Source organism: Myxine glutinosa, chromosome 12, assembly GCF_964187855.1.
Source record: "Myxine glutinosa chromosome 12, kmMyxGlut1.1, whole genome shotgun sequence".
Taxonomy (NCBI): Eukaryota; Metazoa; Chordata; class Myxini; order Myxiniformes; family Myxinidae; genus Myxine; species Myxine glutinosa.
The window spans coordinates 48,142,487-48,156,835 of NC_136272.1; the positions used below are offsets into that span (position 1 = coordinate 48,142,487).

Below are 14,349 nucleotides of genomic sequence, written 5' to 3' on the forward strand. Positions count from 1 at the left end.
CAAATTTGGCTAAATGAGAACAATCCAATAGCAACCTAGGTGGAAAAAGTACATGCACTATTGTACTAAGCCATTTTGTGGTTCATGACTTTTTGCATGCGCTTGCGCCTGTGAGTGTGAAATCATCATGGTCGAAACATGTTTGACAATGCTTGAAACATGTTTGAAACATGTTCATACATGTCTGACTCATGTTTCGACCATGAGGACTTCACAGGGGTATGTACCATCAATGACATTATTTAGGAAAAAAATATTTCTAAAGTCTTTGTAAGCCTCTCAACATGGACGATTTTCATTAAAATTGACCAAAATGACAAATTTATATGTTGAGTGTGCATGAGTTTATAGACGACTCAGATGCAAAATATTTTTTGGGTGGATGATTTCGACCATTTCTAACAATAATCCAATAGAGCATCAAAAGCCAGATAAAAAAGTGATTTTTTTTGCATTTTTGGACCACCCTACTGTCCAGGCTTCTCATGAAGTTTCTCTTGAAATTGCAAAGAAGAAAAAACCCCACTCGATTGGGGAGACACTCATCAAGCCTTGTACCCTCCTCATTGTCGAACGGGTTCTCGGCAAGGCAGAGGCTCGCAAAGTTGAACAGGTGTCGTTATCGAATAACACAGTGCAGCGTCGTATCCGTGACATGTCGGAAGATGTGAAACAACATATTGTAGCGGTTACCGCTGGATGCACACAATCGCCTTGCACCGGCCAGAACACGGCCAGACGCGCCTCTCCCGGGCATGCCCGGACTCACTGTTCCCGGGCACGCCCGAACCTCCCGGGCACGCCCGGTCTCGTCTTTCCAGGGCTCGCCCAGAGCGTCCGGGCATGCCCGCTATCGCCTTTCCAGGGCTCGCCCAGAGCGTCCGGGCATGCCCGCTATCGCCTTTCCAGGGCTCGCCCAGAGCGTCCGGGCATGCCCGCTGTCGCCTTTCCAGGGCTCGCCCAGAGCGTCCGGGCATGCCCGCTATCGCCTTTCCAGTGCTCGTCCAGAGCGCCCGGGCACGCCCAGCCTCGACTTGCCAGGCCGCAGCCAAACACGCCCGGGCAGGTCCAGACTCGCCTTTCCAAGGCTCGCCCTTGATACCCGGGCATGCCCGGTATAGCTTTTGCCGGGCAAACTTCCCGACATAAATGTGTATATATATTGCAGCCCGATAAACGGGCTTTGGAGAGTACCCGAGTGTGATACATTTATTAAACCTACTCGGACGAATTTCCATCTTTGGTCGCGTCAATTCTTTCAACTCGCGTTGGAGCCCAGCTCCTTCATTGGTGACCTACCGACATGGATACGGCAGTGACGCTTAAACTGCCTACCTTCTGGGAGGCTCACGCGGCTGTTTGGTTCACTCAGGCGGACTCTCAGTTCGCCCTGCGAGGCATCACCGCGGACGACACCCGCTTCCACCATGTTGTGGCGGCGCTCGGTTCCGCCACCGCGGCCCGCGCCTTGAGCCTCCTCCAGCACCCGCCGGCTGCTGACAAATACGACGCGCTGAAGACACTCCTCGACGCTTTCGCCCTCTCACCGGCAGCACGTGCACGGCGCCTGCTTGACCTGCCCGAGCTCGGCGACACGCGCCCGTCCGAGCGCATGGACTATATGCTCTCATTGCTCGGTGAGCACTCTCCGGATTTTCTGTTCCGCGAGCTGTTCCTTCGCCAGCTGCCTCACCCGGTACCCTCGCCCTGGCTGGCACGTTGATCACGGATTCCCGCGCCCTCGCCAGGGAAGCCGATAAGATCTCCTCGGCGGGCCAGCACATTGGCGCGGTTACCTGGAGCCCGCCACCGTCCGAGGCGACGCCCACGACGCCCGAGCGCCCTGCGCGGTTGGAGGCCGAACTGCCGGTGCAACTGGCGGCCGTCACGCCGCACCGCCCGCTTCCGACACGACGGCCGGGGCCTCCACCTGACCGGGTGTGGTGTTATTACCACGCCAGGTTCGGACACAAGGCTCGGACGTGCCGGCCCCCGTGCACTTTCGGCAGGTCGGGAAACGGCCGGGCCGGCGTTCATTCCCAGCCATGAGCGCTGGCCACTCGGGCAACTTGCTGTTTATTCGGGACAAAGCGTCTGGGCGGCGTTTCCTGTGCGACACCGGCGCCCAACTGAGCGTCATACCCGCCTCCGAGCAGGACAGGCTGGACGCAGTTTGCGGCCCCTCTTTGGTCGCTGCTAATGGCTCGGCCATACGCACTTTCGGCCCACGCGTCGTCACCCTCTGCTTCGGCAGCCAGCGCTTTCAATGGACTTTTGTTACCGCCAGCGTCCCCGTGGCTTTGCTGGGCGCCGACTTCCTCTGCGCGCACGGGCTGCTGGTCGACGTCAAACGACGTCGCCTTGTCCACGCCGAGACCTTCAGCTCCCTGGCGTGCACAATGAGCAGCTCCGCGCCGACCGAACTGGCGTGCGCTCTCCCGGCAACGAACGAGTTCGCTCGCCTGCTCGTGGAATTCCCGGCCCTCACGCGGCCGACGTTTTCGGCCGTCGCGGTGCGGCACGGGATCGAGCACCACATACCCACTATGGGCCCGCCGGTCTACGCCAGGGCCCGCCGCCTCGACCCAGCCAAGCTCGCCGTGGCGAAGGCCGAATTCAACGCGTTGGAGCACCTTGGCATCGTGCGGCGCTCCGATAGCGCGTGGGCCTCGCCACTGCACATCGTGCCAAAGCCGGGGGGTGGATGGCACCCGTGTGGCGACTACCGCCGTCTCAATGACGCTACCACCCCCGACAGGTACCCGATCCCGCATATTCAGGACTTTTCCGCCCGTTTGGCGGGACGGGTCATCTTTTCGAAAATTGACCTGATACGGGGCTACCACCAGGTACCTGTCCAGGCGGCCGACGTCCCGAAGACGGCCGTCATCACGCCATTCGGCCTGTTCAAATTTTTGCGGATGCCGTTTGGCCTCAAGAACGCGGCCCAGGCATTCCAGCGCTTGATGGACGGCGTGCTGCGCGACCTGCCGTTTCTTTTCGTCTATCTGGACGACATCCTCGTCACCAGCACGTCCCGCGCCGAGCACCTCCTCCACCTCCGAACACTGTTCGGTCACCTCAGCGAGCACGGCTTAATTGTCAACCAGGTCAAATGCCACTTCGGCGCGACGACCGTTGACTTTTTGGGCCACCGCATCACCAAGACCGGGGCCGTGCCGCTGCCGACCAAGGTCGAGGCCATCACCACGTTCCCGTGTCCCCGTTCCATCAAGGCCCTCCAAGAGTTCCTCGGCATGGTGAATTTTTATCACCGATTCGTGCCCCGCGCTGCTCAGCTCATGCGGCCCCTTTACGAGGCCCTCCGGGGCAAGCCGGCCAAGCATGACATTGTTTGGTCCGCGGACATGGACGCGGCCTTCGCCAGCGCCAAACGGGCCCTCGCCGACGCAACGCTGCTGGCTCACCCGGTGCTCAACGCGCCCATCGCCCTCACTACAGACGCCTCCAACTACGCGGTGGGCGCCGTCCATGAGCAATGGGTGGACGGGGTTTGGCAGCCACTCGCTTTTTTCAGCCGGCAACTCCGGCCGAATGAGTTAAACTACAGCACGTTCGACCGCGAGCTGCTCGGGCTATTCCTGGCCGTTCGCCATTTCCGACACCTCCTGGAGGGCCGCCCGTTCACGGCTTTCGTCGACCACAACCCGTTGGTCTACGCAATGGCTAAGGTCACGGAGCCGTGGTCGGCCCGCCAGCAGCGCCACCTCTCCGCCGTTTTGGAGTTCACCACGGACATCCAGCACGTCGCCGGCAAAGACAACGCCGTGGCCGACTGCCTTTCGCGGGCCAGCGCGAACGCGGTCCACCTCGGCGTGGACTTCGCGCTCATGGCGGCCGACCAGACCACCGACGCCTCGGTGCAGGCACTCCGCGTGGCGGACACGGGCCTCCGCCTGGCCAACATCCCCTTCGTGGGCACCGTCCTGCTCTGCGACGTCTCCCAGGGCCAGCCTCGCCCCATCGTGCCCGTTTCCTGGCAGCGCCGCATCTTCGCCTCCATCCACGGCCTTTCTCACCCGGGCCGGAAAGCTTCTCAGAAGCTGGTGTCGGCGCGTTTCATCTGGCACGGCCTTCGACGAAACATCCACGACTGGGCCAACACCTGCACGGCCTGCCAGCGAGCCAAGGTCTACCGCCACACCCAGGCCCCGCTGGCACCTTTCGCCGTGCCTGAACGGCGTTTCGACCACATCCATGTGGACCTGGTGGGTCCCCTGCCCCCCTCGCGGGGGTTCACCCACCTGCTCACCATGGTGGACAGGACCACCAGGTGGCCGGAGGCCGTGCCCCTCACCTCCACCACCACCGCCGACGTGGCGCAGGCGTTCATCGCCACCTGGGTCGCGCGCTTCGGCGCACCAGCGGACATCTCGTCCGACCGCGGCCCACAGTTCACGTCTGAGCTTTGGGGCGCGGTCGCCCGTTCGTTGGGGGTCACGCTGCACCGCACCACGGCCTACCACCCCCAAGCCAACGGGTTGTGCGAGTGGTTTCACCGCTCCATGAAGGCCGCACTCATGGCCGGCCGTCAGGACGACGGTTGGGCCGACCGGCTGCCGTGGGTCCTTTTGGGCCTTCGCACGGCCCCCAAGGAAGACCTCCAGGCGTCCGCCGCCGAGCTCGTCTACGGCCAGCCGCTCCGCGTCCCGGGCGAATTCGTGCCCGACGCTACCAGTCCCTGGTCCGCCGCTCGCCAGCGCTCGGACCTCCAGGAGGCCGCACGACGATTTGCCCCTGTGCCGACGTCCCGCCACGGTGGCCCCCAGTCCTACATCCCCCCGGCGCTTCGCACAGCGGAGTACGTCTTTGTGCGTCATGACGCGCACCGGGGGCCACTCCGGCCGCCGTACGACGGGCCCTTCCGGGTCCTGCGACGGGGCGACAAGTCTTTCATCATCGACTTCGGCGGCCGGCCGGACCGGATTTCTGTGGACCGCCTCAAACCGGCGCACATGGACGTCGACCGACCACCACGGTTGGCCCTTCCTCCACGGCGAGGCCGCCCCCCGTCCACAGTTCCCCCCGCTCGACCACCCACCACCACGTCGGACCCCTCCCCACGACCCTCCAGGGGTCGCTTCGGCCGGGTCATCCGGACCCCCCTTAAATTGACCCTGCCGGTGCAGGTCGATTCTGGAGGGGCGTGTGTAGCGGTTACCGCTGGATGCACACAATCGCCTTTCACCGGCCAGAACACGGCCAGACGCGCCTCTCCCGGGCATGCCCAGACTCACTGTTCCCGGGCACGCCCGAACCTCCCGGGCACGCCCGGTCTCGTCTTTCCCGGGCATGCCCGCTCTCGCCTTTCCAGGGCTCGCCCAGAGCATCCGGGCATGCCCGCTATCGCCTTTCCAGGGCTCGCCCAGAGCGTCCTGGCATGCCCGCTATCGCCTTTCCAGGGCTCGCCCAGAGCGTCCGGGCATGCCCGCTATCGCCTTTCCAGGGCTCGCCCAGAGCGTCCGGGCATGCCCGCTTCACCTTTCCAGTGCTCGTCCAGAGCGCCCGGGCACGCCCAGCCTCGACTTGCCAGGCCGCAGCCAAACACGCCCGGGCAGGTCCAGACTCGCCTTTCCAAGGCTCGCCTTTGATACCCGGGCATGCCCGGTATAGCTTTTGCCGGGCAAACTTCCCGACATAAATGTGTATATATATTGCTGCCCGATAAACGGGCTTTGGAGAGTACCCGAGTGTGATACATTTATTAAACCTACTCGGACGAATTTCCATCTTTGGTCGCGTCAATTCTTTCAACTCGCGTTGGAGCCCAGCTCCTTCAATATCATCAATGAGATTAAGGTGGCGCCTTTTGGCTTGTTTTCTTTTCAACTTGATGAATCGACCGATGTTAGTTCCTGCTCCCAGCTACTGGCATTCATTCGCTATGTCAAGGGAGCTGATATCAAGGAAGAATTCTTGTTCTTCAGTGCCCTGGAAACAATGACAAAAGCTAACGACGTCATGGAAAAAATGAAGTTGTTCTTCGATGTGGGAGGAATTCAGTGGGAGAATGTATGCGGTGTCTGTACTGATGGTGCTCCTACCATGCTTGGTTCCAAATCCAGATTCCAAGCAAAAGTGAAGATGCTGGCACCACAAGCGAAAGGAACCCACTGCATGATTCATCGCTATGCCCTGGCTTGCAAGACTCTCCCTCTCTCATTGAAGAAAGTTCTTGAAGTCGTAATCAAGATTGTTAACTACATCAAGGCATGGGCTCTCAGCACCCGAATGTTCAAGAAGCTGTGCAAATACATGAACGCAGAACATGAAACGTTGCTGTACTATACTGCTGTGCGCTGGAATTAGAAAGAGAATGTTCTGAACCGCGTCTTTGAACTTCGTGCGGAAGTCAAACATTTCTTGAATCTTCAAGGGAAACATGACCTCCTGCAGCATTACGACGAAGAATTGTGGAATGAACGACTTGCTTATCTTACTGACATTTTCGAGCAGCAGAACCAGCTGAACCTCAAGCTCCAAGGAAGAGCGACTAATGTTATTCTTTTCCACGATCATCTCAGAGGATTTGTTGCCAAGCTCCAAAACTGGTGCAGGAAAGTGAACACAGGAAACATTGCTATGTTTGAAAGAATGTCTGTATTGCAAGACAGCATGGGAAAAGAGCTTGATCCCGTACTGAAAAATGACATTCTTGAGCATCTGCAGTCACTGGAGCTAGAGTTTCATTCGTATTTTCCTGATTTAGATGACAATGAGTCAAAAATTGTAAGGAATCCTTTTTCCGTCAACCTTTGCATGGAGAGCATGCCGGAGGCAATTGAAGATGAATTCCTGGATCTCTGAAACGATTCATTTGCCAAAGACACATTCGAAGAGAAGAGCTTGACGGAGTTTTGGGTGGGAATGGGTCGCTACCCTAATATCAGCCAGATAGCTATCCGGGTGCTTCTGCCATTCTCGTCTACCTATCTCTGCGAAGCGGGGTTTTCCACGCTGTTGAATATCAAATCGAAACAGCGTAATCGGCTCTATGTGGAAGATGACCTCCGCTGTGCCTTGACTGTGACTCACCCACGGATACCCCAATTGGTAGCTAAAATGCAATTTCAGCCATCCCACTGAGTTTTTTATTCATAAGTGAATTCATAAGTGAAAGTGAATAAAATAAAAAAACTCAGTGGAAACCGCCTGGTTTCCACTGAATTTTTTATTCACTTTTACGGCGCATGCACGCGTCCCTAGTTTTGATTACCTGAGTTGTTGTCGAATTGACTTTTTTGTGAGATTATAACACACTGCGTTAAATACAGACACAACAGAGGTTTTTAGTTTTCACATATTCTTGACTTGGAACCTTTTCATACTGTTTTCTTGTGTGACAGTTCTATTTTATGCTGTCCATAGTGTTGCTACTGATAATATTAAAATCTCATATCAAACATGCATCATTCGAGTGACGTTGCTTTGTTTGCTTCTTCCAAAAACGATGTAGTTGGGAGCCAGTAAGGAACAGAAAAAAACTATGGAACTAAATGTTCATGTTGGCTACATGGAATTCCTCATTTTCTGTGTAATAATTTACCAATTCTCATACAAACCAAATAGCCAATTAAAGGAAAAAACACCTCTCAGAATGCACCACAGAGCATCTAGAAATCAAAATTTTCTGGGGCGCATGCCCCCAGTCCCCCTATCCTGCTGACACGCACTCCATCGCTCGACCCTCACGAAAGGGAGGGGGTGCTAGTGATGTGCTCTGGGAACCAAGGGAGCCATAACACAAAAAAGGTTGGAAGGCATGATTTAAATAGTATCTATAGATAAGGGTGATCTAATTGAACAAAAAACAATGAAATATTGACTTTACAATAATTTATTCAACAAAAAATTAACAGAGATGCCATTTCCTTCTGTGGAAAAAGTAGGTACACCCTTGGCTCTAATAGGTGGTATTGCCCCCTTTGGCAGAAACAACCTCAAGTAGGCGTTTCTTATAACTGTCTATGAGTCTCTGACATCGACTGGGAGAAATTTTTGCCCGCTCCTCCATGCAGAATTCTCTACCTTTGACTCATCTGTCCAGAGCACATTGTTCCAGAAGTGCTGGTCTTTGCCTAGGTGTTCATTGGCAAACTTTAGTCTTGCCCTGATGTTCTTTCTGGACAGCAAAGGTTTCCTCCTGGCACACCTCCCATGTAGATCAAATTTGTGCAGCCTCTTTCTAATGGGTAGACTCGTGCACTTTGACATCAACAGTGGCAAGAGCTACCTGTAGGTCCAATGATGATATTCTGGGGTTCTTAAAGACTTTTTTCAGCATCCTGCGGTCTGCTCTCGGGCTGAACTTGCTGGGGTGGCTTGGCCTGAACAAGTTGGCAGTTGTTTGGTATCTTCTCCACTTGCAGATGATCTTCCGGACAGTCGAATGATTGATTTCAAATTGTTTGGAGATCTTTTTATATCCCTTCCCAGACTCGTAGGCATCTATAACCTTCTTTCTGAAGGCCTCAGAGAGCTCTTTTGATCTAGGCATGGTCACGCCACACACTTCAACAACAAAGTGCAAACCAAACTAAATGTCTGAGGTTTAAATAAGACAGGTTCCTCCAAGATCCTCTCTAACGATGTTCTAATCATTTGCATCTGAGCTGGTGCACCTGATTCTAATTTTAGGTATTTGAAGTAGTGATAAATGTAGGGGTGTACTTACTTTTTCCACATGTGAAATTTGCATTTATGTTTATTTAAATTATACAATGGACTACAAAATGTAAATGTTTCATGATATTTGTTATGTTATATCACCTTTATCTATCAATATTGTTGAAATGAAGATCAAATAGCTGTTTGTTGAAATATGTTGAAAAGGTCAAAACTTTACATGGGATGTACTTACTTTTTCACCTGACTGTATGTGTAGATTAGTGACAAAAATCTCAGTTTAATCCATTTTTTGTATTGAGGCTGTAAAACAACAAAATGTGAAAAAGTCAAGGGGTGCGAATACTTTCTGAAGGCACTGTACGTGGATAGGAGTTCAGGTGTGCCAAGGAAGGACTTTGTACGACAGAGAATACCCAGTCGGTGACTGGCTTTGGAGGCCAACTTTAAAATGTGGTCTTTTTTCCAAGAACGAGCTCTTCATGAATTCCTTGATTTAACATTCCCCAATAAATGGATCCATGGTGGATGCATTGCTACGCCACCATGATCCCCAAACCTGACTCCGTGTGATATGTTTTGTGGAGTTTCATCAAAGGGAATTTATGTCACACACCCATAGTCCTTGGATAAATTATGACATTCTATCACTAATGCCATTCAGGGAATATCCTGTGGGACCATGCAAGAGTTAAGGAAAAAAAGCAATTTCGCTAAATGTCTCCAGTCGTGTATTGAAAGAGAAGATGGACATCTTGAGTGCTGAACAAAACTTCAAACATTACTCTAACTCTTCTATATTCAACTGTGAAGTGGTGTATGCTTGTATTTAATAAATAAAAAATGATTACCTATTTAAGGGACATCATTGTTGTTTCCATTATATCTCATTCATGTACTAGTTTTACGTCATTTTTTTTTTGGCCAAACTTCTATTTCGGCTCTACCTAACCCCGTGTACCACGCCATTTTGAGAATTGTTTGGCATGGGTCAACCAAAAAGATCTGCCACCACGCTTGTAGCGTTTTAAGTAAAAGGTTTCGGTGATCATAATATTACGTGTAAACACTCATACACGGTCCCATTACTTACACATAGTGTGTGTGTCTGCTAAATGCCAAGTTTCGCACACTGCTTGCTTTATTCAGGGAATTTCATCTCTCACACTGAGGATGTGGTTGTGGAACAAATTTTGAGGAAAGAAGAAATCCTAACTCTTGATAAATGTATGGTAATTCAGAAGGAAAATGTACATGAAATCCACTAAGTGGGTTTTTGTATGAAAACAAAAATCCTTCAAATTCATTTTTTCAGTAAAATCTTAGGGGAAGGCTTTTCGTCCATTGACGAGGTTAACACAGTCTTGCCCATTGCGTTAAGGACACTTCATGAGGGAGGTTTGTGTGCTGGAAGTTTGGTTGACTGCATGACGAACTACATTGAAGAGGATATGTTGATGAAAGTTGCTTGGATAATCAATGTTACTGTGGCTGTGGAGGGTCCTGGTGGGCCAGGGTCGCACTGGTCGTATTGCCGCAAGATAAACCAAGCGGTCTGATTGGCTGAATTTAAAAACCTGTTGGTAGGAAGGTGGTCTTCATTATCTAGAATGCAACAGCTTTTCCAAGTTGACACCACCAATGTTTTATTGAGATTGTATTCTCATGCAACTTTAAATGGTTTAATGATGGGATGATTAATTTATGATGACCAAAATAACATGCAGGGAGCTGGGAAAAGGGAAACCACATCAGTGAGACACGTAGCCAGGTGCTCTATCTCCATTACATCATGCCCAAAGTCTGGTGTTGGCTTAAGATCTTAGGGTCTTGAGTTTGAGTCCCTGTCTTGCCGTTAAATAACACCACCAGCAGCCACAGGCTGCATCTGAAACAACATCAATATCACATATGCCCATTCACTAACATACTTTCATACGTAAGTAGACCTGGCAATATGTCGGTGAGGTGATGTGCCTAACTTGGATAACCCCTGTATAAAACCTGGAAACCATTTTAACATGCTCAAAGCATTTAACTTCAATCTCTATCTTGTCCTGACCTTTTCCAAATCAGATCCGTATGTTTATCAATGCCAGTCCAAAGTCGCCAAACGAGGAGCGTGACCTCCTCGCACTACGGCTCTACACCATTAACCCCATACTGGACCCGTGGATATACATTTTGCTTCGGAAGTCACTGTGCCGACGACTCTGCTATCCAGGCATCTGCCATTGTCAGGCCATCCCGCTCGACCACACAGGAGACCTTGTTTCTGTGGAAGAACGAGGCTTAAACAACATGGCATCACCCATTGAGCCCACGCTCGACACACATGCATCATGATAAGGCTGCTAGTGTGTCAGGCGTTTCATCGATATTTATTCGCTATTGTTCTGTAATTGTCTTGTAAACATCTTAGTGGAAATCGCATTGATGTTGTCATCACTTATAGACAACCTGATGTCAATGTAGAACAAGAAAGAAGAACCACCTTTCGGGGCCATTTTTCCCCGCAGAGCAGGGTTGACCCTGATATCAATGTAAAAGTAAATATATCGCTCATGACTGGATTGAACCTTAATTGTGACTAAAATTGGTCCATCTGCATGTTCTCATCATCCCCCTTGTAGGACAATTAATATTTGCGGTTTGCGATGTCATTGATCGCGCTTGTGTATGAAAAGCACAATGTTGCTGTTGAACATGCAAGAAGAGCCACATGTCCTTCTGCTGTGTTTAAATTTGCTTGTAGACTGTATATATACAGTCACGTGAAAAAGTAAGTACACCCCATGTAAAGTTTTGACTTTTTCAACATATTTCAACATACAGCTATTTGATCTTCATTTCAACAATATTGATAGATAAAGGTGATATAATATAACAAATATCATGAAACATTTACATTTTGAAATCCATTGTATAATTTAAATAAACATAAATGCAAATTTCGCATGTGGAAAAAGTACAGTCACATGAAAAAGTAAGTACACCCCATGTAAAGTTTTGACTTTTTCAACATATTTCAACATACAGCTATTTGATCTTCATTTCAACAATATTGATAGATAAAGGTGATATAATATAACAAATATCATGAAACATTTACATTTTGTAGTCCAATTGTATAATTTAAATAAACATAAATGCAAATTTCATGGAAAAAGTAAGTAGACCCTTGGCTCTAATAGGTGGTATTGCCCCCTTTGGCAGAAACAACCTCAAGTAGGCTTTTCTTATAACTGTCTATCAGTCTCTGACATCGACTGGGAGAAATCCCACTCCTCCATGCAGAATTCTTTCAGCTGTGCGATGTTTGAGGGGTTTCTTGCATGCACAGCTCGTTTCAAATCCCCCCACAACATCTCGATGGGATTTAGATCCGGGCTTTGACTTGGCCATTCCAGAACCCTCCATTTCTTTCTTTTCAGCCATTCCTTGGTGGATTTACTGGTATGTTTAGGGTCATTGTAATGTTGCAAGGTCCACCTTCGGTTGAGCTTCAACTTTTCGACAGATGGCTTCACATTATCCTCAAGCACCCTCTGGTACAATGAAGAATTCATAGTGGATTCTATGATGGTGAGCTACCCAGGCCCTGATGCAGCAAAGCTGCCCCAAACCATAATATTTCCACCACCATGCTTTACAGTTGGTATCAGGTTCTTGTGGTCAAATGCTGTCTTTGGTTTTCGCCAAACATGTCTTCTGGTACTGTGGCCAAATAGCTCTACCTTTGACTCATCTGTCCAGAGCACATTGTTCCAGAAGTGCTGGTCTTTGCCTAGGTGTTCATTGGCAAACTTTAGTCTTTCCCTGATGTTCTTTCTGGACAGCAAAGGTTTCCTCGTGGCACACCTCCCATGTAGATCAAATTTGTGCAGCCTCTTTCTAATGGTAGACTCGTGCACTTTGACATCAACAGTGGCAAGAGCTACCTGTAGGTCCCGTGATGACATTCTGAGGTTCTTAGAGACTTCTTTCAGCATCTTGTGGTCTGCTCTCGGACTGAAATTGCTGGGGAGGCCTGGCCTGAACAAGTTGGCAGTTGTTTGGAATCTTCTCCACTTGTAGATGATCTTCCGGACAGTCGAATGATTGATTTCAAATTGTTTGGAGATCTTTTTAAATACCTTCCCAGACTCATAGGCATCTATAACCTTCTTTCTGAAGGCCTCAGAGAGCTCTTTTGATCTAGGCATGGTGACGCCACACACTTCAACAACAAAGAGCAAACCAAACTAAATGTCTGAGGTTTAAATAACACAGTTTCTTCCAAGATCCTCTCTCACGATGTTCTAATCATTTGCACCTGAGCTGATGCACCTGATTCTAATTTTAGGTATTTGAAGTAGTGAAAAATGTAGGGGTGTACTTACTTTTTGCACCTGCAAAATTTGCATTTATGTTTATTTAAATTATACAATGGACTACAAAATGTAAATGTTTCATGATATTTGTTATATTATATCACTTTTATCTTTCAATATTGTTGAAATGAAGATCAAATAGCTGTATGTTGAAATATGTTGAAAAAGTCAAAACTTTACATGGGGTGTACTTACTTTTTCACATGACTGTAAGTACACCCTTGGCTCTAATAGGTGGTATTGCCCCCTTTTGCAGAAACAACCTCAAGTAGGCGTTTCTTGTAACTGTCTACCAGTCTCTGACATCGACTGGGAGAAATTTTTGCCCACTCCTCCATGCAGAATTCTTTCAGCTGTGCGATGTTTGAGGGGTTTCTTGCATGCACAGCTCGTTTCAAATCCCCCCACAACATCTCGATGGGATTTAGATCCGGGCTTTGACTTGGCCATTCCAGAACCCTCCATTTGTTTCTTTTCAGCCATTCCTTGGTGGATTTATTGGTATGCTTAGGGTCATTGTCATGTTGCAAGGTCCACCTTCGGTTGAGCTTCAACTTTCCGACAGATCGCCTCACATTATCCTCAAGCACCCTCTGGTAAAATGAAGAATTCATAGTGGATTCTATGATGGTGAGCTGCCCAGGCCCTGATGCAGCAAAGCTGCCCCAAACCATAATATTTCCACTACCATGCTTTACAGTTGGTATCAGGTTCTTGTGGTCAAATGCTGTCTTTGGTTTTCGCCAAACATGTCATCTGGTACTGTAGCCAAATAGCTCTAGCTTTGACTCATCTGTCCAGAGCACATTGCTCCAGAAGTGCTGGTCTTTGCCTTGGTGTTCATTGGCAAATTTTAGACTTGCCCTGATGTTCTTTCTGGACAGCAAAGGTTTCCTCCTGGCACACCTCCCATGTAGATCAAATTTGTGCAGCCTCTTTCTAATGGTAGACTCGTGCACTTTGACATCAACAGTGGCAAGAGCTACCTGTATGTCCCATGATGACAATCTGGTGTTCTTCGAGACTTCTTTAAGCATCTTCCGGTCTGCTCTCGATCTGAACTTGCTGGAGCGGCTCGGCCTGAACAAGTTGGCAGGTTGGAATCTTCTCCACTTGCAGATGATCTTCCGGACAGTCGAATGATTGATTTCAAATTGTTTGGAGATCTTTTTAAATCCCTTCCCAGACTCATAGGCATCTATAACCTTCTTTCTGAAGTCCTCTAAGAGCTCTTTTGATGTAGGCATGGTGACGCCACACACTTCAACAACAAAGAGCAAACCAAACTAAATGTCCGAGGTTTAAATAAGACAGGTTCCTCCAAGATCCT

The 14,349-nt window shown here is 49.8% G+C and overlaps 1 protein-coding gene across 1 annotated transcript in view; it reads left to right on the top strand.

Moving 5' to 3' along the window:
* Positions 1 to 12,262, top strand: part of LOC137437832 (prostacyclin receptor-like) — a 78,734-nt gene extending 66,472 nt beyond the window's left edge. The window contains exon 2 of the mRNA XM_068132498.2: positions 10,723 to 12,262. Coding sequence (XP_067988599.2) covers positions 10,723 to 10,992 — 270 coding nt within the window. The 3' untranslated portion in view covers positions 10,993 to 12,262. The remainder of the gene's footprint in view (positions 1 to 10,722) is intronic.
* Positions 12,263 to 14,349: the final 2,087 nt, after the last annotated feature.